At 36.9% G+C, this 23,073-nt stretch overlaps 5 protein-coding genes across 7 annotated transcripts; 3 read left to right on the top strand and 2 right to left on the bottom strand.

Annotated features, from left to right (window-relative positions):
- Positions 1–79: 79 nt before the first annotated feature.
- Positions 80–2,628, top strand: LOC106353866 (glycerate dehydrogenase HPR, peroxisomal). 2 transcript variants are annotated; one of them, XM_013793684.3, is made up of 12 exons: positions 80–372; positions 453–536; positions 761–901; positions 977–1,098; positions 1,186–1,267; positions 1,336–1,408; positions 1,489–1,580; positions 1,662–1,736; positions 1,802–1,987; positions 2,078–2,122; positions 2,215–2,329; positions 2,397–2,628. In XM_013793684.3, exons 1-12 carry the CDS (start codon positions 250–252, stop codon positions 2,417–2,419), a joined length of 1,161 nt encoding a protein of 386 aa, XP_013649138.1. In that variant the 5' UTR covers positions 80–249; the 3' UTR covers positions 2,420–2,628. The 2 variants fall into 2 exon arrangements, with proteins under 2 accessions (XP_013649138.1, XP_013649139.1); XM_013793685.3 differs by lacking the exon at positions 453–536 and having other exon boundaries at positions 119–372.
- Positions 2,629–4,327: 1,699 nt separating this feature from the next.
- LOC106353864 (alpha,alpha-trehalose-phosphate synthase [UDP-forming] 6) lies at positions 4,328–7,683 on the top strand. The gene is made up of 3 exons (XM_013793681.3): positions 4,328–6,819; positions 6,920–7,193; positions 7,270–7,683. Exons 1-3 carry the CDS (start codon positions 4,790–4,792, stop codon positions 7,558–7,560), a joined length of 2,595 nt encoding a protein of 864 aa, XP_013649135.1. The 5' UTR covers positions 4,328–4,789; the 3' UTR covers positions 7,561–7,683.
- Positions 7,684–8,104: 421 nt separating this feature from the next.
- On the bottom strand, positions 8,105–11,367 carry LOC106353865 (microtubule-associated protein 70-1). Its single transcript, XM_013793683.3, has 11 exons — positions 10,949–11,367; positions 10,786–10,871; positions 10,637–10,702; positions 10,388–10,558; positions 10,150–10,320; positions 9,907–10,062; positions 9,683–9,829; positions 9,529–9,600; positions 8,925–9,455; positions 8,657–8,844; positions 8,105–8,526 (listed from the first exon to the last, which is right to left on the bottom strand). The coding sequence occupies exons 1-11, from the start codon at positions 11,175–11,177 to the stop codon at positions 8,487–8,489; spliced, it is 1,857 nt and encodes a 618-aa protein (XP_013649137.2). The 5' UTR covers positions 11,178–11,367; the 3' UTR covers positions 8,105–8,486.
- A 632-nt stretch (positions 11,368–11,999) lies between these two features.
- On the bottom strand, positions 12,000–13,705 carry LOC106353863. 2 transcript variants are annotated; one of them, XM_048735910.1, is made up of 5 exons: positions 13,465–13,705; positions 13,311–13,386; positions 13,165–13,237; positions 12,991–13,086; positions 12,000–12,914 (listed from the first exon to the last, which is right to left on the bottom strand). In XM_048735910.1, the coding sequence occupies exons 1-5, from the start codon at positions 13,658–13,660 to the stop codon at positions 12,183–12,185; spliced, it is 1,173 nt and encodes a 390-aa protein (XP_048591867.1). In that variant the 5' UTR covers positions 13,661–13,705; the 3' UTR covers positions 12,000–12,182. The 2 variants fall into 2 exon arrangements, with proteins under 2 accessions (XP_048591867.1, XP_048591866.1); XM_048735909.1 differs by having other exon boundaries at positions 12,991–13,237.
- A 106-nt stretch (positions 13,706–13,811) lies between these two features.
- LOC106353861 (IAA-alanine resistance protein 1-like) lies at positions 13,812–16,485 on the top strand. The gene is made up of 11 exons (XM_013793677.3): positions 13,812–14,230; positions 14,306–14,389; positions 14,529–14,578; positions 14,659–14,710; positions 14,858–14,992; positions 15,094–15,308; positions 15,422–15,565; positions 15,661–15,768; positions 15,862–15,963; positions 16,056–16,100; positions 16,177–16,485. Exons 1-11 carry the CDS (start codon positions 13,939–13,941, stop codon positions 16,330–16,332), a joined length of 1,383 nt encoding a protein of 460 aa, XP_013649131.1. The 5' UTR covers positions 13,812–13,938; the 3' UTR covers positions 16,333–16,485.
- The last annotated feature ends 6,588 nt before the right edge of the window (positions 16,486–23,073 follow it).

The following is a 23,073-nucleotide window of genomic DNA, read 5'->3' as shown; positions in this document are numbered from 1 at the left end:
CACAAGGATCATCAGTTCTTGTCGTCGCTCATAGGCCAATGTAATCCTCAAACTTATGAACCATAACCAAAAACAAAACAAAAACGTTGATAATAATAACCATGCAAAACCGACCGTTGGATCTTCATCTAGATTTCAAACCACAAACATTCTCTACTGACTTGAGATTGAGATTAAAAGCCAGGACCTCTCTTCCCATATTCTTTTGCACAGAAGCACTTTTCTCTCCTTCTTGAAGCTTTTACTGCCATGGCAAAACCGATGGCGATTGAGGTGTATAATCCTAATGGGAAGTACAGAGTCGTCAGCACCAAACCGATGCCTGGAACTCGTTGGATCAACCTCTTGGTCGACCAAGGTTGTCGCGTCGAGGTAAACTTTAACTCATCAAGAGTATTTACTAATCTTGACTAGTTCATAACTAAAAACCTTGTCTTCTTGAATATATATAGATATGCCATTTGAAGAAGACAATCTTGTCCGTAGAAGACATCATTGATCTTATTGGAAACAAGTGTGATGGAGTCATCGGTCAGGTAATGAGATGAAAGAGAGGAAGACAAAGTGTGTATTTATATTACCACGTTGTTAGCTCAACTGGAAAGTACCATCGTAGGTCTCGAATGACCGCTTGGACGAAACTAATATTATATGTTGTGGTCTCGGTGCCCCATATTCAGAAAAAAAAAAGAACAAAGTGTTTTATGTATTATTATACATATGAATGTTTTAAAAATTGTTTTAAGTTTTGTTTATATAGTTGACGGAAGATTGGGGAGAGACACTGTTTTCAGCTCTGAGCAAAGCTGGAGGGAAAGCTTTCAGTAACATGGCCGTTGGTTACAACAACGTCGACGTTGAAGCCGCCAATAAGTATGGCATCGCCGTTGGTAACACTCCGGTAATGTTCTTTTTTTTGTCGGTTTATATAACTGAACTAGTTGGAAGGCAAGTGTTTATGTGTTGAGTTGGACAGGGAGTGTTGACTGAGACTACGGCCGAGCTAGCCGCTTCGCTTTCCCTTGCTGCGGCAAGAAGGATTGTTGAAGCTGACGGTTTCATGAGAGCTGGCTTGTACGAAGGGTGGCTTCCTCATCTGTAAGAAAAAATCAAGAAAATCAAGAAACCGGTTTAAAATCAAGAAACCGGTTTAGAGGTGCTAACACGATTGTTTGGTTCTGGCAGGTTTGTGGGGAACTTACTTAAAGGACAGACTGTGGGAGTGATTGGAGCTGGACGTATTGGTTCTGCTTATGCTAGAATGATGGTAAAGCAAAGCCTCTTGATATGATATTTTGTAAGCTTCCTTTTTTGACATTTTGATTTCAAGAACAGGTTGAAGGGTTCAAGATGAATTTGATCTACTTTGATCTGTACCAATCCACTCGTCTTGAGAAGTTTGTGACAGGTATATATATTTACAGTTTCTCTTTACAGTCTACTCTTTCGTTGGAGTTTATATATTTTTGAGGTAATGGTTAATGGCAGCTTATGGACAATTCTTGAAAGCAAACGGGGAACAACCTGTGACATGGAAACGAGCTTCTTCCATGGAGGAGGTGCTACGAGAGGCTGATCTGGTAATTAAACTTTATTGGTTAGTGTATCTCTCTTAAATATAGAAACTGAACTTGTATTTGTCTGAACAAAAAAAAAAACAGATAAGTCTTCACCCTGTGTTGGACAAAACCACTTACCATCTTGTCAACAAGGAGAGGCTTGCCATGATGAAAAAGGTTTGACTTTGTTTTCTATTTTGTCTAATTTTTGTTCTTGTCTGATCGAGTTAAGTTGCTTTCAGGAAGCAATCCTTGTGAACTGCAGTAGAGGTCCTGTGATCGATGAGGTAGCTCTGGTGGATCATCTGAGAGAGAACCCGATGTTCCGAGTTGGTCTTGATGTGTTCGAGGAAGAGCCTTTCATGAAACCAGGGCTTGCTGATATGAAGAATGCCATTGTTGTTCCTCACATTGCTTCTGCTTCCAAGGTTTGCCCAAACTGAAAACGTTTCTTTTGTCTCAATAGATAAAACAGAACTGAGTTATTAACTTTCTTCTGATGATGATATTGACGACAGTGGACTCGTGAAGGAATGGCTACGCTTGCAGCACTCAACGTTCTCGTATGCATTCTCATCTCCAAAAGCTCTTTTTATAAGATTTAAAAGTGACTAAAAGTTATGATCATCTTCTTCTGAAAATGATTTTTAAACAGGGAAGGATCAAAGGATATCCAATATGGAGTGACCCTAACCGGGTCGACCCGTTCTTGAACGAAAACGCGTCACCACCCAATGCTAGCCCAAGCATTGTCAACTCAAAAGCTTTAGGTAATGCACATCATACTCAGGCATTAGATTATTTCAAAAACTAATGTATATTCTTTGGGGTTTTCAGGATTGCCTGTTTCGAAACTATGAGTTAAAAATGTATGAAGAAGATATGGAAGAATCTTGTTAATATATGTATCTGATGGTATGTAATGTATTGCAACAACAATGCTGGATCATTTTTTTTTTTTTGATCAACACAATGCTGGATCATAAATAACTCTTTTGAGTGGTGTTATGTTTGCTGAGTCTTGTCCCATCATGCTCTTCAATCATGTGTTATCTTTCATTTTGCATTACCTACTTCTTTTCCATATATTTGCTATAAGTATATTTTCTAAGACTTTTTAGTTAAGCATATTTCATTTCTAGCATGAGAATTTGTAGTCATGGATTATCCATTTTTAAGACATTTAGTGTTCCGGTCGCTGCAATAGCAAGACGTTACTTCAAAAACTGAGAGGCCACTGAGGATATGTAACAAGTCTTGTTTTGGATCTTCTCAGGTCCTGAACAATCTTTAAAGCTAAACCTTTCCACTTCTCCAAGTTCAAGTTTAGTTAAGTCTAATTGCTCCATTAGTTTCATCTAGAGACGGTGAGTACTACATTTAGATCAAATAGCGAAAGAGAGAATTAACAAATAGCCAGTCCACAATACCGTTTACCAAAAGTTAATAATGGAATACAATAGATTAAAAACTAACAGATCCATGCATACCAGCAGGGGTTACTATAATAAATGATTAAATTCTAATGAAAAAGAAAGAATTAAAAAAAAATTTACATCAAGGGAACTAACATTATATCTGTTATTAATTATGTTGACAAAAAAAGTTTTTAATTATAACTATTGTTATAGCTGGAAATCATATAACTGCTAGAAACCTTATCTGATTTGTAAATATATCAAGAATTGTTTTTATCTTGTAACTTCTGTATATATGTGTAAATGAAGTCAAAAATAATCATCATAAAATTCTCAGAATTCTCTATATATTAAACCTATAACAAATCATGTAAGCCCTTTTAGTTAGGTCATGAATGTCGTGAGGTTACTAATTTTAGAGTTTTGTTTATTTAGAAAAGATTGTACACGTGATTCAAGGTCCGGTCGAATGAACAAAATAAAAAACATTTGCATTCATTCCCTTACTGTATATGCAACTTTTGGAGACATCAATCTTTCTACAGTTTCATGTGGTAAATTGATAGTGATGTAGTTTTCTTGAGTTAAAATTTCATTTCATAGTCTCATAGATTATGAAGACAACTTCAAGCACTTCTAACATTACAATACTCTTTCAATTTACAACGCAAAGTTTGTTGCAAAACACTCTTTATGCATCCTTTTTTAGAGAATCGCCTTGTAGGTTGCCAACTCCTAGACATGCCCCAGTTGGCAGTTGCTGACTTGCTGTGCCCCCTTATACTAATTTATATAGTCTACATTACCAATATTCTCGGCAACATTATCTCATTTAAGAAAATTTTAAGTTAAGTGTTGCATCACATTGTATGCTGGGTCTGCTTTTATTTTGTTTTTGAGGGAATCGATAATGTAAAGAGTATGATAAGTTTTTTTTTGTATTATTGACTTGGATGTTTTAGATCACATTGAATACTCACTCTTTTGCTGACAAAAGCTCTAGATCTCGCCACGTAGTACGCCGAACAATCTACTTAGGGTAAATAAACAGAGACCACGTGGATGTCTTGCTGATACCAAAACCCCATTATTCATTTCTTAACTAATTTATTTGCTGTTGACAAAAAAAAAACTAATTTATTTGCTCGGACAGCTAATTATGGGTCCCACTCCGGTCTAAGCCACTAACGGATAAGATCAAATAAATTCTCGACGTGAGGATACATCCTACTTCGCATGCTCTTAGCGTTTTGGCCGTTCGATACGTACTACTCTTACCAAAACATCTTCGATCGCACGATTCAAATACAACAGTTTTTAAAGAAGTAGTACAGCTGATAATTTTACAGTACAGTCTTCCATTAAAACTAAAAAGAGTAAAGCTCACATGCGCACAAGCTTCTGTCTGAAAAGAGTTTTCTTTCATTTTTTTCGTTTTTAGTTTTCAATTTTAAATTCCTAATCTCACTCTCAAAACATTTTTAAAAAGCAAAACTCAAACCGTCCATCCAAAACAGCATAAGCATTTCTCATCATCAACAGTCAAAAATCTCTTTCTTTTTTGTTAGAAATTTTAAACCTCACGTTTAATGTTTTTGAGCTGCTTTCAAGCTGTAAATATTCTTGAATCTGTTCCTTTCCTCCTTTCCCCTCAAAGACTTAAAAAGACCATGTCCTGTTCGATCAACCCTTGCTTTCTCTTTAAACCTCTCTCTACATCACTTGTCTGAAAAACCAAGAACCTGATTTCTTCAAGACAAAAACAAAAAGTTCCTCTCTTTTTCAGCAGTTAATTAATCCCCAAAAAAAAAAATGGTTTCAAGATCGTATTCAAACCTGCTCGAGCTCGCTTCAGGAGACTCTCCCACCTTCGGCCGCATGAACCGCCAGATCCCTCGCATCATGGCCGTTGCTGGAATCATGTCCAACATCGACAACGACTCCAAAGAAAGTAGTCCCTCCTCCGATCTCTCCCCAAAAGACCGTATCATCATCGTAGCCAACGAGTTACCAATACGAGCTCAAAGAAAGCTAGAGACTAGTAGTACTAGTACCAGCACAACCCATTGTTGTAGCAGCAAAGGCTGGACCTTCTCTCTAGACGAGAACTCTCTCCTCCTCCAATTAAAAGACGGGTTAGGATCCGAAGCCACCACCACCGAAGTCATCTACGTAGGCTGCTTAAAAGAAGACATCCACCCCAACGAGCAAGAAGAGGTCTACCAACTCCTCCTCGAAAACTTCAAGTGCGTCCCCACGTTCCTACCTCTAGATCTCTACACCAGATACTACCACGGCTTCTGCAAGCAGCAGCTCTGGCCTCTCTTCCATTACATGCTCCCACTCTCTCCCGACCTCGGAGGGAGGTTTGACCGCTCCCTCTGGCAAGCCTACGTCTCCGTGAACAAGATCTTTGCGGATAGGATCATGGAAGTGATTAACCCTGAGGACGACTTCGTCTGGATACATGATTACCATCTCATGGTCCTGCCTACTTTCTTGAGGAAGAGGTTTAACCGCGTCAAGCTAGGGTTCTTCCTCCACAGTCCCTTTCCTTCTTCGGAGATTTACAAAACTTTGCCTATTAGAGAGGAGCTTCTCCGCGCGCTGCTGAACGCTGACTTGATTGGGTTCCATACCTTTGACTACGCGAGACACTTCTTGTCTTGTTGTAGTAGGATGCTTGGTCTTACTTATGAGTCTAAAAGAGGGTACATTGGACTTGAGTATTACGGTAGAACCGTGAGCATCAAGATCTTACCTGTTGGTATCCACATGGGTCAGCTCCGGTCGGTTCTCAGCTTGCCCGAGACGGAAAATAAAGTGAAAGAGCTTATTGAGGAGTATAGTAAAAAGGGGAGGAGGATGCTGCTCGGTGTTGATGACATGGACATCTTCAAAGGGATCACTCTGAAGCTATTAGCTATGGAGCAGATGCTTACGCAGCATCCTGAGTGGCAAGGGAAGGTTGTGCTGGTGCAGATAGCTAATCCCGCTAGAGGGAAAGGGAAAGATGTTAAAGAGATGAAAGCTGAGACTTACTCAACGGTTAAAAGGATCAACCAGGCCTTTGGGAGGCCTGGCTATGATCCTATAGTGTTGATAGATGCGCCGTTGAGGTTCTACGAGAGAGTTGCTTATTATGTGGTTGCTGAGTGTTGTTTGGTGACGGCGGTGAGGGATGGGATGAATCTTATCCCTTATGAGTATATAGTTTCGCGTCAAGGGAATGAAAAGCTGGACAAGATTCTGAAGGTGGAGAATCATCACAAAAGCATGCTGGTGGTGTCTGAGTTCATTGGTTGCTCTCCGTCGTTAAGCGGAGCTATTCGTGTTAATCCCTGGAACGTTGACGCGGTGGCTGATGCGATGGACAGTGCACTTGAAGTGGCTGAGCCGGAGAAGCAGCTGAGGCATGAGAAGCATTACAAGTATGTGAGCACGCATGATGTTGGCTACTGGGCTCGTAGCTTCCTCCAAGATCTTGAGAGGAGTTGTGGCGAGCATGGGAGGAGGAGGTGTTGGGGGATTGGGTTTGGTCTTAGTTTCAGGGTTGTGGCGTTAGACCAGAGCTTCAGGAAGCTGTCGATGGAGCATATAGTGTCGGCTTATAAGAGGACGAAGACCAGAGCTATTCTTTTGGACTATGATGATACTTTGATGCCACAGGGGTCTATTGATAAAAGACCTTCGTCGAAGTCTATTGAGATATTGAACACGTTGTGTAGGGACAAGAGCAATCTTGTGTTCATTGTTAGCGCGAAAAGCCGGGAGACATTGTCTGACTGGTTTAGTCCTTGTGAGAAGCTTGGGATTGCTGCTGAACATGGCTACTTTCTGAGGTAACTATATTGAATCTTGTTCTTGTTCCCTTGTCTATCTTATAACACCAGAGGTCGTTAGCTCAACTAGAAAGGACCCTGACCATTGACTACTACACAGGCTGAGGAAGGATGTAGAATGGGAAAACTGTGTGGCAGCAGCAGATTGTTCTTGGAAACAAATTGCAGAGCCTGTGATGGAGCTTTACACCGAGACAACAGATGGATCAACGATCGAAGACAAGGAGACCGCTCTGGTCTGGAGCTATGAAGATGCTGATCCTGATTTTGGCTCATGTCAAGCTAAAGAGCTTCTAGATCATCTTGAAAGTGTCCTTGCTAATGAACCTGTAACAGTCAAGAGAGGGCAGAACTATGTTGAGGTCAAGCCGCAGGTTTGTGTTCAGTCCTGACAAAAACATGAGCATTTGTTTCCATATATTTCTTTTTATTGTTGTTTTGTAATTGTAGGGGGTGAGCAAAGGACTTATAGCAAGAAGGATGCTTTCGATGATGCAAGAGAAAGGAACACCTCCTGAGTTTGTTCTGTGTATTGGAGATGACCGGTCTGATGAAGACATGTTTGAAGTGATCTGCAGTTCCACTGAAGGTCCTTCGATTGCACCGAGAGCTGAGGTTTTCGCTTGTACTGTTGGGCAAAAGCCTAGCAAGGCTAAGTATTATCTGGATGATACTACTGAGATTGTTAGGTTAATGCATGGTTTGGCATCTGTTTCGGAACAGACTATGTCTGCTGTTTAAGAACCAGAGAGAAGTATCAGAGACTCTACTAGAGAGATCTTTTGTTTGTATATTACCACGGAAAACTTGTAACGGAGAGAGACATATAATTTGCCTTGGGAGTTATGAGTATGGCTTTATGTACTACAAGTCTAGAACCTTTAGTGGGCTATCTATCTTCTTATTAACCTTTGACATTAGATTAAGAAACGAAACTAGTTTCTTCTTTGCTTTAACAACTTCATCTTGGGATTGAAGATAGCTGAAACACAGCTAAAAAGCATAGGAGAGAGAGAGCAGTAAGTTTGCTTGGGGACATAGCACTTGCGTTTATTAGAGTGACTATAGTGTTGGTCCTGGGTGGTCAGGAATGGATACTAAATGGGTTACATGAACTCTGCTTGACTAGCCGGCATGACTCGGACCTGTAAACCAAGCTCTGCTATCTATCACAAGACAGTATCTTGAGAAGGATTTGATTTTGTACTGAACAACTACAAATAAAAGATAGTAAGCTTGAAGATCTAAATAGAGAGACATATAACAACAAAATCAGAAGTAGAAATTATCACACAACACCTCAAGTAGATTGAATAAGAAACCGAACAAGTGCAAGTACACAAGCTCCAAATGCAAAGCTAATAAACCTATACAGCCCAGGCAAACTAGTTCCATAGGATACAAAATGTTATACCAAAATGTCAAACATCTCTCCTCCCCCCTGTAAGCTGATCTAAGTCAGAAAGCATACCCATCACTCTCTTTTTGTTGGGTGGTTGGTACCATAGATATCATTCTCATGAGCTCTATGGTTATACAATAAATCACAAGAGGATGTAAAGAAAGCGAATAACAAGATATTGAGTTAAAAAAAGAGCACACCAGTCTATAACGGGGTTTACTTGTTTAAACTGATACGTCCACAAGAACTAATCACTTCACTCATCTCATTGTGTGCTCCTCGTTAACCCACTTCGTCCAGCAGCTCTGCAGAAGAAGACCAAGTTTAGCTGATTTTTAATATAAAGATCATAGATCTTGTTTCAATCTTACTTCAAAGATTGCGAAAAATGCAACTGATTGTAGAAATGGATGAAAGTGCTACATTGCTATTTACCTTCCAGCAAGAATCTGGGCAGTGGTGGATGAGTTCTTGGTGTTTGAAGACCTTCTTGCTCTATTATCCTGATCTTTATCGACACGCATAGCAGCAACTTCTTTCTCCATTGCAGCTACTTCCCTTCTCATCTTCTTCGCTTCAACCTCCATTGCTTTTGTTAATGTTTCAACCTTTTTTGCTAACATCTGCCCAAAAAAAAAACATATATATATATATAAACTTTCATTCACAAGGGTATTCTTTAAAAACATATTCAGAGATTTACCTCTATGGCATCATCCTTGTCCTTGAGGCTTTGATCCTTTTCATGTGAAGATTTTCTCAAGGAAACTACTTCCTTCTGAAGCAAATCATACAAAACCCCCGGGACATTGTCTTCAGTTGTTGGCGGAGGGAGTTCACTTGGTGGCTTCTCCTCTGAATCTTCTTCTTTCCAGGCACTAGGCGACTCTGATTCTTTAGCTTCATCACAAGCCTTGTTGAATGAATATTTCCCAGGTCCGTTTAGGAGTGCTTTCCCTCTGTCTAATGATCTTGTCCCTCCATCAAATGACCTAGATGTTCCTTTAGCGTTCTTCAATACCGAGGTGGAGTTAGAAGTGAAGGCATTCCTCATCTGAGAAGATGGAGATTTCTTTGGCAAAAAGCCATTTGATGCGAACTTTTGTAGATTGTCTGATCCACCTAGTGACTGCCTCCGAGAGGGTCCATTACTCATGCTTCTCCCCTCAGTTGTGTTCCTTGAGGTGCCTCTCAGCGTCTCTTCAAGCACTTTAAGCCGTAGTTGAAACTTGTCCTGGATATTGTACAAGCATATAGTTTAGTTTAAACAAGATCAAATGTTAGAAGATGACTAATAAGATGAATACTTTTAGTTGTGCTTCAGATTTCGCAGCTCGGTCTGAGATGGCAAGCTTGTCACGTAGCTGCTGCATTTCTCCCTGCAACAAAAGAGTTCAGACTTGTGCCTTTGTGACAGCAAAGAATCCACATTCAAAGGCAATCATATATCAAAAAGTGAACCTGTAGAAACCTTCTTTCTTCAAGCCATTGCTTCACAGGCATCACTTTGTCATTACCATCCTTCCATTCATTTGCAACCACCGTCGCAACTCGGTTTGCTGTAACCTTTGCACGCGCAAGTTCCCGGTCTAGAGTTTTTCGTTCTTCCTGAAAAAGCATAGCAAGAGAGTTTGGAAAAAAACTCTATTCACTTTCAGTCTATCTTATGAAGTGTACAAAATTACATTCATCTCTTGAAACTTCCGCTGGTAATCCCTCACGGCGTTAGCAGCAGCGCCACCAGCAAGAACGGCCTCTTCCAGCTCTCTTACAGTCTGAGTAAGCTTTTCCACCTCAGCAACCTTTTGCCTGTGCATTTTGTCTAGAATTTTGTTTTCTTCCTAAAGCATCAAAGAGATAATAGATAGCTAAGGAACAATGTGTGATTAGTAGAAGGCATACAAAGAAGAGGATGATGAGTAGAGCACCTGACAGATTTCAATTTGTTTCATCAACTCTTGGTTCTTATTTTGAAGATCATCAACTAAAGCCGCTTTTGCCATGGCGGCTTGAACAGTCCTCTCAGCATCAAGTAAGGCTGCTTCTTTTGATTTAGTGAGACGGTCCAAGGCTCTGTTATCTTCTTGAAGCTTCCCAATCTATGCACAAAACACCCTTAATGATCAATCTCCAATATGCAAGTAGAAAGTACAAAATTATAATTACCTCAGAGCGTGCGAGCTTAAGTTCAGCCTCTAAAGGAGCTAGAATGGCTTCAATAGGAGGCATGTCATCATCTTTTTGAGCAGCATGGACCCTTCTTAAGGTGGCTTCAGCAGCAAACTGAGCAGCCATGGAGGCCTTCTTCTCCTCATTGATCTTCCTTATTTCTAGATTCTGCAACATTGTTGACAATCAAACAACCAGCCAAATGAGAAACAAGAGTGATGCTTAAGGAGGGGTTTCAATACTTACTTTGCCTTGGAGAAGAGATTCAGTTAACTTAAGCTTCTCCTCCAACTTAGTAAGCTCATCAGTAAGCTACAGTTACAAAAACAACATGAGAGACATTATATAGAAACTAAAAGCAAGTGATGATGACTCATAACACAACACTAGCACACCTCTTCAACAGCTTTCTCTCGCTGCCTCTCAGATAACCTCAAGGCTCTGATCTCAGCGTGTGCTTCTCCTAACTCTCGATCCTTATCTGAGAAACCAACCATTCAAAGAACAAAGTAAACAAAACAAAGTCCTTAGATCTGAATCGACACATTAAAGCACTACCTCTGACTTCGTTCTCAAGGCGATTAAGCTCCAGCTTCACCGGATCCGAGCCGTGGAGAAGAGTGATGAACTCATTGTCGGCGGCTGCGGAGGCGTCGAAGCTAGGCCGAACCGGTCTCCTCCTCGACGAGCTTTTCCCTCCTCCGCTGCTCTCTTTGTAAGACGCCGACACCGTTAGGGAGGGATAAGGCGTCTCCGAGTAACCTCCGTCGGCTGAAACATCCGACATCTCCGATCTGATGATTCTCTCTCTCACAAACACATCCACAATCCTCAGGATCCAAATGCAATGTAGAGATATAGTGAGACAGAGAGAGAGAGTGAAGTTAAACTTAGAGAGAGAGTGAGATTTAAATGATGTCAACAGTTGTTTCTCTTTCTATCTCTTTGTTCTTGTAAATGGAGAAAGACAATGAGAGGAAAGAAGAAGACTATATTACTGGATTATGTTTATTAATCAACCTTCACTTAATGTAAATTTAACATTATCAGATTAATCAATAATCTAAATAGAGACTTACTACATGATCTATTTTCTTGGTTTGTTTTCTGCATACCGGTGGATAGTTAATTAATTGTCTTCTTAGTGATGTTGATTAGTGAGAAAAGCTGTGATTAGTCAAACAGATTCTTTGCGCGTGAAAGGAGGGAACGTGTAGTGTCTTTTTTTTTCTTTGGTGCAACTACGTGTTCAGTGTCTATTGACTTGTGTTGATCTCTTTGTTTCTTTTTTGAAGGGATATTCAATAATGTATGTTTTGTACTCTTACATCTGATTGCTTTTTTTTTTATTAAATTAAAATTCCCTCAAAATTAAATAGAAATATAAAATGTTCTGAATATCGTCGTTACCAACATTTTAATTTTAATTATTTTTCATCTTTATACTTACTCTGTTTTTTTCTCTCTCTAATTTTTAATATAAGTCGTTTTAGAATTATACACATAAATTAAAAAATCTTTAATTTTTTTATATTTTCTAAACAAAAACATCATTAATTATTTAATAGTAGAAATCTAAATTCCCTCAAAATTAAATAGAAATCTAAAATGTTATGAATATCGTTACCAACATTTTAATTTTAAATATTTTTCATCTTTATATTTTGTTACAAATAACAATTGTAACACAACGAAAACTCTAACATTCAAAAGTAAACGAAAAAACAAACCAAACAACAGTCCGGTCTAAAAGTCCTAAGAACCATCAAGATCTGTTAACTCAGATAAATTTCTAACCGGATTCGACTCTGTGTATAGTCTGATACGTTTTCCATTGAGGCAAGGATGACAATAGCTCCTTGAGTAGCTTACAAGTATACTCTTCCCAAGAGGTAATCGCCGATGAGACATCAGTCAAGTTAAGTGAACCCTTCTCTTCCCCATTGGAACATAAACATCCAAAGATTGTAGTTACAAGGCCCTTATCTGGCAGGAAAACTGAATTCAAGGCATTGATGGTTTCCAACTGAGGTTGGGAGATAGCTTTCACCTCTTCTACAGCGTCATATCCGACCTTGGAGGTTTTGAGTTCAGAAGCTTTCCAATTGCAGAACTGAACAACCTGAAGAGCGTGAAGAACGTTGGTAAATTTCCTGACGAGCAACTCTCCTCCTTTAGCTAGTTGTATTGGTCCCATGAGTTGCTCAGAGGCATCTAGAGAACGATCTTCCTCTTGTAAGCTATGTATGCCAAAACCAAGAAGATGCAACCTCGCAACGCAGATGTCAAAACCTGTGTTTAGATTAGCGTTTTGATGAGGGGAGAACCAGTACATGTTAGCGGATGCAGGCAGAGGAAGGGGAAACTCGGGAGATGAGCATTGAGAAAGACGGGAAATGAGGTTGGAATCTTCGTCATGAGATGAGTCCCGGGTGAACCACATAGCAAGAGTCAATCTTTCCCCATCTGTTACCTCATCAACAGAATGAATATTGCGGTCATCAGCAGTGTACATGATAACATCCTGTACAAGACACCAAACTCAGTATCCAACTAAGTAGCCATTTTACCAAAGAGGTTAGCAAAAAGAACATGCTTACTCCAGCGGAGGGGGCTATGGTTGCTGGTTCCCCACACTGAAAACGAAAAAGGCCGCCTTTGAAGTCTTTACCGTAACTATTCAAGTAACAAACTGCCTTCAAAACCAATATAAAAAAAAAGTCATTTACATAAACCTCATGAACAAGAACGACTTTATAGACTAAGAAACGAACAGAGAAGTCTCTTTGTTTGAGATATAGTCTGTTATCATCACTGTGCCAGCCAATGCAAGCTCCTCTACACCAGCTGATTTCAATAAAAAAAAATCATTCTTTACTGTTAACTAATGGGGAAGAGACAAAAAAGGTAGTTACTTTACCTAATCAAGCCTGTGAATTCGATAAACAGCTCGTACTCACACCCAAACGTCTCCTCCATCTTCTCTTTCAACCTCTCTGTTTACTCAAACCGCAATGAGAATATGAGACGATCATAAAGGAATGAACTTGGGGGAATGTGAAAGGGGGAGTGACCTCGGATGGAGACGAAAGGGATGAGGAGATGAGGAGAATTGGTGGCGATGAGGTGAGAGAGAGTGGTGGAGAAGACGTTGGGTCTGTAGCCAACGGTGCTGCAGCTCTTGTGTATGAACTCCAGCTCCTTGCACTCCTCCGGGGTGATGAAATTGTGGAGAATCAGCCTCGGGTGATCTCTCTTTCCCTCCGACATTTTCTATCGTATGAATCCAAAAAACGAAGCTCCGATAAGAGTTCTTTACCTGAATCGGAACCGGAACCGGAAACGGAAAAATGAGATAAATATGTCGGCGGTGATAAAGACTCTGAGGCGTACGGAAGGTTTGCATTTTGTACGATAGGAAAGTGGAGATGGTTCAAATATTAGCATCAATACCTTCCAAATGATTCAGAAGGTTTCGCTGAATCTCATCAAATACTTTCGGAATCAGAGTTTATCATTCTTGTTCATCTGCTTCAGCGCTATTGAAGATGACGTTCTCGCTGAGAAGACTCGTGGCTCCGTTTCTGGTTCTGGTGCTGTTTCTGGATCTGTGCGTAGAAACTGGGCTCTCTCACTCAACCCCTGCGCGTGAGGACCACGTGCATCAACACGGAGGTGGGTGTAGTCATTCTTCTCATGATCACGATCATCATGACGACCACGACTACGTGCAGATGAAGTTGCCGGAGGAGCTGGCAGAGGAAGAGGATATGAGACTGTGCGGGTTTGGTCCCTGTCTTCATCACGACCACCAATCAAGTTCTGCTCTTTCTGGATTTGGTAATTTAATTTTTACATTTTAATTATGATTCTTTTAGTCTGTCTTAATCATACCCTTTTTTTTTGTGGTTGCAGCATTGTGGGTGAATGCATTGGGATGCTCTCTTTTGGTTAGCTTGGCGTCACTCATCTGTCTCATATTGCTCCCGGTTATGTTTGGTAAGCTAATCTCTCTATGAACCAATGGTTATGATTTTCATGGTGAAAAAATCCTCTTTTTCTCGGTTTATTCGTGTGCTTTCACTAAAGTGCTGTTCAGTTTCTTCCCTTGTAACTAGTTTCATGGTTCAAATTACAGTTCAAGGGAAGCCTGCAAAATGGTTTGTTGATTCCCTGGCTCTCTTCGGGGTATGTGTTTTGTTTATGTTGAAATGTATGTAGATGATCCCTTACTGCTTTAAATATTCTCTGTTGATTTGGTTTATCAGGCAGGAGCTATGTTGGGGGATGCTTTTCTTCACCAATTGCCACATGCTTTTGGTACAGTACAATGATCTGATCTCTTCACCAACTGGTTTCTTAAGCCTACTCATTTTGCTGCCTTTAATATTCTCTTGTTTCCCCTTGTTGTCTAGCAGCTACCAAGAGATATCTTCTAAAGTGCAACTTTTTTTTTTTGTGTGGCAGGTGGTGGTCACTCTCATTCGCATGATCACCATGAGAGCCATGACCATCATGATCATGATCATTCTCACTCTCATTCGGATTCGCCTTCACATTCACATTCTATACAAGATCTGTCTGTTGGATTGTCTGTTCTCGGTTAGTAGTAAATCACTTGCTTTTGGTGTTTATCAAACAAAGTAGTTTGCCAGATCTGAGATCTTAACACTTCAATTCAAACATGATTCTTGATTGACTAGCTGGGATTGTGGTCTTCCTTCTCGTGGAGAAGTTGGTGCGCTATGTCGAAGAAAACTCTTCTGGATCCAGTACGTGGGGCCACCATCACCACCACCATGCAGGCAGTAAGAAACTGAAAGATGAGGACGGTCATAACAATGCGGACAAACAGTGTCCCTCTGATGCAACTGAAAATTCATCAGAGAAAGTCTCTAAAGATAAATCTCTCCGTAAGGTGAGAGAGCCAGCACTTCCATGTCAATAATACTTCCATCTGAAGCAGCTCTGACTTGAATGAGAGAGGTTAAGCATACTTAAATCAGACTGTGACTTGTTTGTCCATTGCAGAGAAAGACTTCTGCTAGTGATGGTGTGGATAAATCAAACTCAGGCACAGAAGTTATTTCCGATGGAAAAATGGAAGAACCTCAACAGGTGGAGAAGAATTCAAGCTTAGTATTTGGTTACCTCAACTTGTTCTCTGATGGTGTTGTAAGTACGTGCGCCCCTTTGTCATTTATTAAAGATAGGAGATGCTTCAGCTTCATCTGAGAAGATAATATCTCTATCCTAATTTTGTTGTGCAGCACAATTTTACTGATGGGATGGCGTTAGGAAGTGCGTTTCTCATCTACGGATCAGTTGGTGGATGGTCAAGAACCATGTTCTTGCTTGCCCACGAGCTTCCCCAAGAGGTCCCTACTCTATTTCCTTAAACAAACATTGAAGATGTGTATAGCAACAAGTAACCCTTTATGTAAAAGATATCAATGGGATAATACTTGCAGATAGGTGATTTTGGGATTCTAGTGAGGTCAGGCTTCACTGTATCAAAAGCACTCTTCTTCAACTTCCTCTCTGCACTTGTCGCACTTGCAGGAACTGCCCTGGCAAGTCTTCTATGTCATAACCCCTGGCAGATCTCTAGAAATGTTTAAACTGAAGTAACTCTGGTAATGTTCTTTTTTGGTCTCGGCCACAGGTTTTGGTCTGGGGAAATGAACCGGGACAGTCATCGTTGATTGAGGTAGTAAATGAACATATTGCAGTGGTCTAGTAAAGTTAAATCTAAATGTGTGTAATATTTGGTTGAAATCTTGTAGGGATTTACAGCGGGAGGATTCATATACATAGCGGTTGCTGGTGTTCTTGCAGAGATGAACAACTCTGGAAAATCAACACTTAGAAACAGTGTGTGCCATTTGATATCTTTGATGCTTGGCATGGGTGTTGCTCTTGTCATCTCTCTTCTTGAATGATCTCTCTCATAATAATTGCTTTGTAACTGGATATAGAAATGTCCCAAACTGAGGGTTACAGGAATGATTATCTTCTACACTTGTGGCAAATTTTCTATGGTTAGAGGGATTTCATTTTTTTCAACCATAATCCCAAGTTCCATGTTCTCAGAATATTCATTTCAGTTTGTATAACTAACGTTTTTACAGACCATGACACTATGTCATGCACATAATATTATGGCTTGTGCTACCATAGTACTGTCGTGTTACTATAAGACTCAATCCGCACAATAATATTGCTAATTAAATGCCTCTTAATTAGAATTTCTGAAATATCCACTTTGAAAAGCATACCTAAATTTTTGTTTTTATTAAGGAATGCTAATGATGTTTCTCTATTTGTATATGTGTGTTGACTTCTTTTGATATGGAATGTTTGTAAAGAAAGCAGTAAGACCGGTGGGAAATCGTTATCAGTCATAAAATGGTATGGCCAAAGCAAAGACTTTGGATGTACTATTACTTTCTCACTATACGTCTGCGGCCAAATATATATATTATCAAACAAAGCAAAATATTAACAAAATTAATTATAAAATATTGCCAAAAACAAAATATTCTTAAAACATATGATCCACAATGTTGCACAAGCATCGATCACATGTTCCCATTAACACCATTAATAGTATTCAATAACATAATTGTGTAGTTTTCAATCATGACGAGTTGTATTTTTACATCCTTTAGAACATTTTAAAGCTGGTTGCACCTAAATCTCACTATCTTGTTTACTCATGTTTGTTCTAAGCAACTCTTTTCAGAGACCGAGATTTTCTCCCACATAAAATCATTTGTGACCATACTCCTAACAGATTGGACACATAAACCATACTAATAGCGCATGTCGACAGAAAATACCATCTTAATTAATAGTAAAACAAAATTTATTCTACACACAAAGAGAATAATGGACTTCTGGCGATCACTTAATTTTATAGAATTTTTATTAGTAATGGTACTTTTCTTAAACATGCCAACAAATCTCATGTATATTAATTGAGAAACATTACAACTTATTTATGTAGCCACGTGTCATCGTTATGATGATTCTTAGAATCATTAGAGAAATAGTTATTAGAGAAATAGTTTGATCCATCTAATTATATAATAAATTTTTATTAAATCCACAATAAATTCATTATTAATGTTCTTTATTATTTCATTAAATAAAAGTTATAGAATGCCTAAAGCTAAAGTATATAAGATAATTAATTATTTTGAATAATAAAGATTTGATAAAAATTAGTGTATCTTATATCATATTGTTTAATTTTAAATTATTAAAATAAATTAAACAACCACATTAACCATATAATAAAATTTAGATTTCCCCTATATGTTAATTGAGAAACATTACAACTTATTTTTGTAGCCACGTGTCATCACTAAGATGATTCTTAGAATCATTAGAGAAATAAATTGGTCCATCTAATTATATAATAAGCTTTTTATTAAACTCATCATAAATTCATTATTGATGTTCTTTATTATTTCCTTAAATAAAAGTTACGGAATTGTCTAGTGTGGCTAAAGTATATAAGACAATTAATGATTTTTAATAATAAGGATTTTATAAAAATTAGTATATCTTCTATCATATTGTTTAATTTCAAATTATTAAAATAAATTAAACAATCATATTAACCATATAATAAAATTAAGATTTTTTTGTATATGTTATATTTTGAATTTTAAAAAACGACTATAAATTAGTACTAAAAATGTTAAAAGTTTCACATTCAAATTTTGTGATCCATGGTTTAAATTTTTTGTTATGACAAAACACAAATGATTACGAAATCATATAAGTAAAAATTCTAATTTAATTAATTATTAAGATTAAATGATATATATATATATACCATTTTAAATTAAACTATATACCATATAAAATACATAAGTATTTTAATTTCAAAATTTACTTTGAACCACTTTTTTAATAAAAGCTTTGAATAAACATTAACAATTTGATTTTTTTTGAAATTATAAATTACTAAAACTATTAATCCCAGAATGAAATTTTTTTGCTATTAGTAATTTAAAGTTTTTGCTATAAATTATACAAATGATCAAAAAACTCATATGTGTAGAAAGCATCATTTAATACATTTATATTAAAAATATACTATGTATGTTAATATTATTTAAATTTAATTATATATCCTATCAAATAGAAAAAAAATATTGTTTGGATTAATAAAATTGATTTATATGTTCGCACTAATTTAATTATATATGTAATAGTTAATGACTTTTAATTATTCAATATATATTTATTATTTTATAATATATAAAAACATATAATACATATAATAATTTATATAATGCTTATACCACGTAAGACACGGCTCTTAACCTAGTGTTTGCTATTACAACCAGAGCTTTCTCTAGTACTATACATTTTATGTTTTCTTTAATATTAGAAGTATTGCAAAATTGTTTATAAAGACTTTTGAAGTCAATTGTACCAAAAATAAAGAAAGCTTTAAGAAGATTTCTGAAGACGTATGAATCTATCATTTTGATTTTTTTCTCAATAACATAAAAATAGCATTAGAGTGTATATATATATACGAATTATTATATCATGTATATTCTATAAATTCCAAATTTGCACACAAATTACACCAAAAAAATTTGCACACAAAATTTCATCGTCCCTAGCCGAGCCACTTAACTGGAGACTCGTTTTTTGGCACCAAATGATTGTCGTAACCAGTTGCAACTTAACATCACAAAGGCTTCTAGTTCATCGAAAATGGAAAGAAAAGTAGGGTTCATGTTCATGTGTGTATAGATCCGTGAGCATTAATAGGCTCAACCTATTTTATGAACAAATCCATAATGATGACAATTTATACAAAAGTTACATCATTTTTTTTGTCACAGCTAAGAGATGTAATAATGAAGAAAATGTGAAGGCAATAGATGAGAGTAGCGAGTAGGGTATAAAGGCTAACACCGTCCATGTGGCCATAAGATTTGGCAATGCTTTTTATGAAGATTATGACATAGAGACAAATTCCTTTTTCTCTAGAGAAATTATTAAACAAAAAATATTATAACTATTTTTTGTTTTGAATAATCTTTATTCGTTGTCAATAGAAGTGTTCACTTCTTCATCATTACTGCTTGGAAAGCAAAAAGCCAAAGGGCCCAACTCCATGTTGTCGTCACCAATATCTCCCCCTTAATTAAACCAAATTAATTAACACTCTTGTTTTGTTTGGTTTCGTGTACTCCTCTCCTTTATTTTGTACTTCTATATTCTAAAACGAATCTCGCATCTAATTTACCTCCTAATTTTTTTCGTTATTTATCATTCTACATGACTCAGTCTCGTGGAATACGTCAACTTCGATCATATTAAGATATCTGATATAGTGACATATTTCGCATTAATGTTGCTTTAGAGAGCATTCGATCCCTGAAAAAAATATTGTAATGGTGATAAAAGATAGCTCTGATATGCTTACATAGTTAGAAGTGGTAAATGTATAGTGGCAATGAGTTGACAAACAAAAAAACAAAAGTAGTGGTAAGAAATAGTAGAAAACACAAATTTCTTATTTTTGTATGGTTTTTTTATCGAGAACTACTAATATTAAAGCGATTCAGTTTTAACACACAAAAAAAAGATCCATTTTATTACCACAATGTAAATATTAAAGCGATTCAGTTTTAACGAAAGAAAAGATCCATTTATTACGACAATGTAAATATTGAAACTAGTTAACTGTCTTGTGCTGGGAAATTTGAAACACCGCGCGTAACTTGAAGAAGCACAATAGTTAGTGACATGTATTTTCTGTAGTAAAGGCTCGTTACTCTACGTTTTGGGTTTCAGTGAAATCTTTTTTGATAAGTATGTGAATATCATATAAATGAAACAGTGAAATCTTGAAATGCCAAAAAACTTTTCAAGTTGCAACTTTTAAATGGCAACAGCGAACGAGACAAATGCTTCAGGTTACAGTGCACAGCTCCTGTATTAATATTTTTATTAGTTTAGGACATAAAAACAAAAATATAGATTATGCTAAAACTAAAGACCGATGTTAATTCAAGGTGTTAAAATGGTAGTACAAGTCAACAAAAATAAGTAATCATGGGAGTGGCCGACTTATTGCAGTCAAATAAAAGTTGTAAACTAGTTTAGTAACATAGTTGCAAAAATACGCTATCAGATTTTTTTAAAATAAATTCTTTGTTTTATGCGTAATTTAAAGAAATAACGTAATACTAAGTAAAATATTATCTTATTAATTGAAAACATAATCATGAAGCCTATGTAATATTAAAATAGAGGTCCGATATTTTATTCCAACTTACTTACGATTTTATTATCTGTTTATACCCAGTTATTTAGTGAGTATACTTTTTGAATAAAGGAAAGAGTTGATTAAAATATACTAATATTTTAAGCAGAAATGTGATTGTGTTGAGGATTGATATCCCCAACTTACAAAAAAGCATTGCATGTGATGAGAATCCATCTCCCCCATTCCTACCCATTCTTTCCAACTCAACCCTCTCCTTTCTCTTCTCTTATTAAAGTATCCCTTCTTTTCTTTTTGTTTTTTAAATGAAAACGTAAACTTTTACATTTTTGTTTTTACTTGGTCTTTTTTTACAGTTCCACTTGGGTAGACAAACGCCATTTTATGAGATGGTGAACTTTATTATATACTAAGTATTTTTTAGTAAGTATCGGTTTGAATTCTGGATAAAAATATGTTATTATATTAAGTATTTTTTTATCAACTATGTTATTAAGTACTATTTTTTAAATTTTGATCTACATATTTATGTTATAAAAATATTTATATATGTGTCTTTAATCTTATTCAGTGTTTTCATACCGACCAAGATCCGTTGTTAAACTGGTAAATACGATAAATTGTACATAATTCGATTTAAAATTAATGAAAATTAGTTAATTAAAAATTCGATTAAACTGGTAAAAATTAAAAAAAAATCACTACTAACTTGTGATCTGACACTGGTTGACCTAGTAAAAGACCAATAAAAATCAGAAAATATTTTTAAAAAATTCGATTAAAAGTTTCATATAATTTTAAATATTACAAAAATTAAATAAACAATTAATATTGCTTGAAAATTTGTTTAAAATGTCGGATCTTATTGAAAATATTCCAAAATATGTGCTTGTTACTATTGTGAATATCTAAAATTTAAATCAATTACTACTTCGTTGGAAAAGACTATCTGTTAACAACCTAACTAAATTTTTTTGGTTAAAGAAGTTGAGATCTGGAGAAAATCGTAGATCCTGGAAGATATTTGATACTATTGTATCTTGTGTAAACGTTAAATACACAATCTTATTGGGGGAATTGCCACTAATACCACTTTCCTAATACCACTTTTCAACTTTACACTTTTCAATTTTACCATTAAAATTTTAATTGGCAAAGTACTTTTATACCCCTAACTAATTAAGCCTAAGACTAACTCTTCTCTCTTACATCTCACGATAATCAAATCTCATCATCTCACAAATCGGCGACGGATTCCGGCGGTGACGAGTTCTCCGGCGAGATTGGACGACTCTGCAGAGTTGTCCGGCGAGATCCGACGAAGCTACGGCGAGATTCGACGAAGCTACAAAGAGATCCGACGAAGCTACGGCGAGATCGTACGAAGCTGCGGCGAGATCGTACGAAGCTGCGGCGAGATCCGACGAAGCTACGGCGATCTCTCTCACGACGCTAAGAAACGCTAACAAAGGTCAAAGGATAATAGATGTTGATTTTCGTCTCTTTCTGTAATTGTAGCTTTTGTTTCTCAAAATCGATATGTTTCTGCGAAGGAAGACGGAATTTTTCTCGTGAAGTTTTCAAATCTCAAGTTTATAAAATCTTAAGTTTATAAAATCTCAAGTTGAGCTTTCTTGTTTTGAGATTTTTTTTGTGTTGAATATTTTCTATTCCTTCCTTGATCCCTATATTTCTTATAATCAGGTTATGATGATTGAACCAACGATGCTCCAGTGACCATATCCAATTGCTCCGACCAAATTTACCTCCGGTGAACACGATCGGCAAACTTAAAGATAGTTTGTGTCAGTGGATTTGATTTCTGAGTTCAATTGAGTAAATTAGTTCAATTGAATCTATGTAAAATCCCAAATCTAATTGACGTGTTTGAACTTTGAAGTGCACATTTCTGAGTTAAATTACAGTGAATCTTGTTTTTGGAAGTGAGTGTTTATGCGTAGGAATAATATGTGATTGGGTTGTGTCCAGATTTTGAAGATCGACGAGGTTGGTGAGCTGTTTGAAGAAGTAAGAGGGACTCAGAACAAGAACATGGTTTGTGAGATCAAAGAATTGCAGATTTATAAAGCTTAATAAAAGTTACAGAGTTGGCTTCTTAACACCATTTTCTCTCTCATCTTCTTCAGACATCTCTTATACTAAAGCAATTGTATATCTCTCCTAAGACTTGCAAAGTTGAAGAGGTTAGTTGGACACCTAAGTGAATTTGGCTGCAATTGTTTTTTTTTTTTACAAAAGAGAAGAGTGTGATGTGGAGAAACCTTGATGTTCTCGGATTATGTTTGAAATGACAACTTTTTGTTGAGAACAAGGAATTATCTCTAATGTTCAGATGAGAGCTTTATATAGTTCTTTCAACTCATAGTCTTGCTCTTTCCATGAAATGGCATGTTATTCT

Source organism: Brassica napus, chromosome A7 (genome assembly GCF_020379485.1).
Source record: "Brassica napus cultivar Da-Ae chromosome A7, Da-Ae, whole genome shotgun sequence".
Classification (NCBI taxonomy): domain Eukaryota; kingdom Viridiplantae; phylum Streptophyta; class Magnoliopsida; order Brassicales; family Brassicaceae; genus Brassica; species Brassica napus.
Note: the sequence above shows the minus strand (reverse complement) of the source record. Positions and strands in the feature narration are given on the sequence as shown.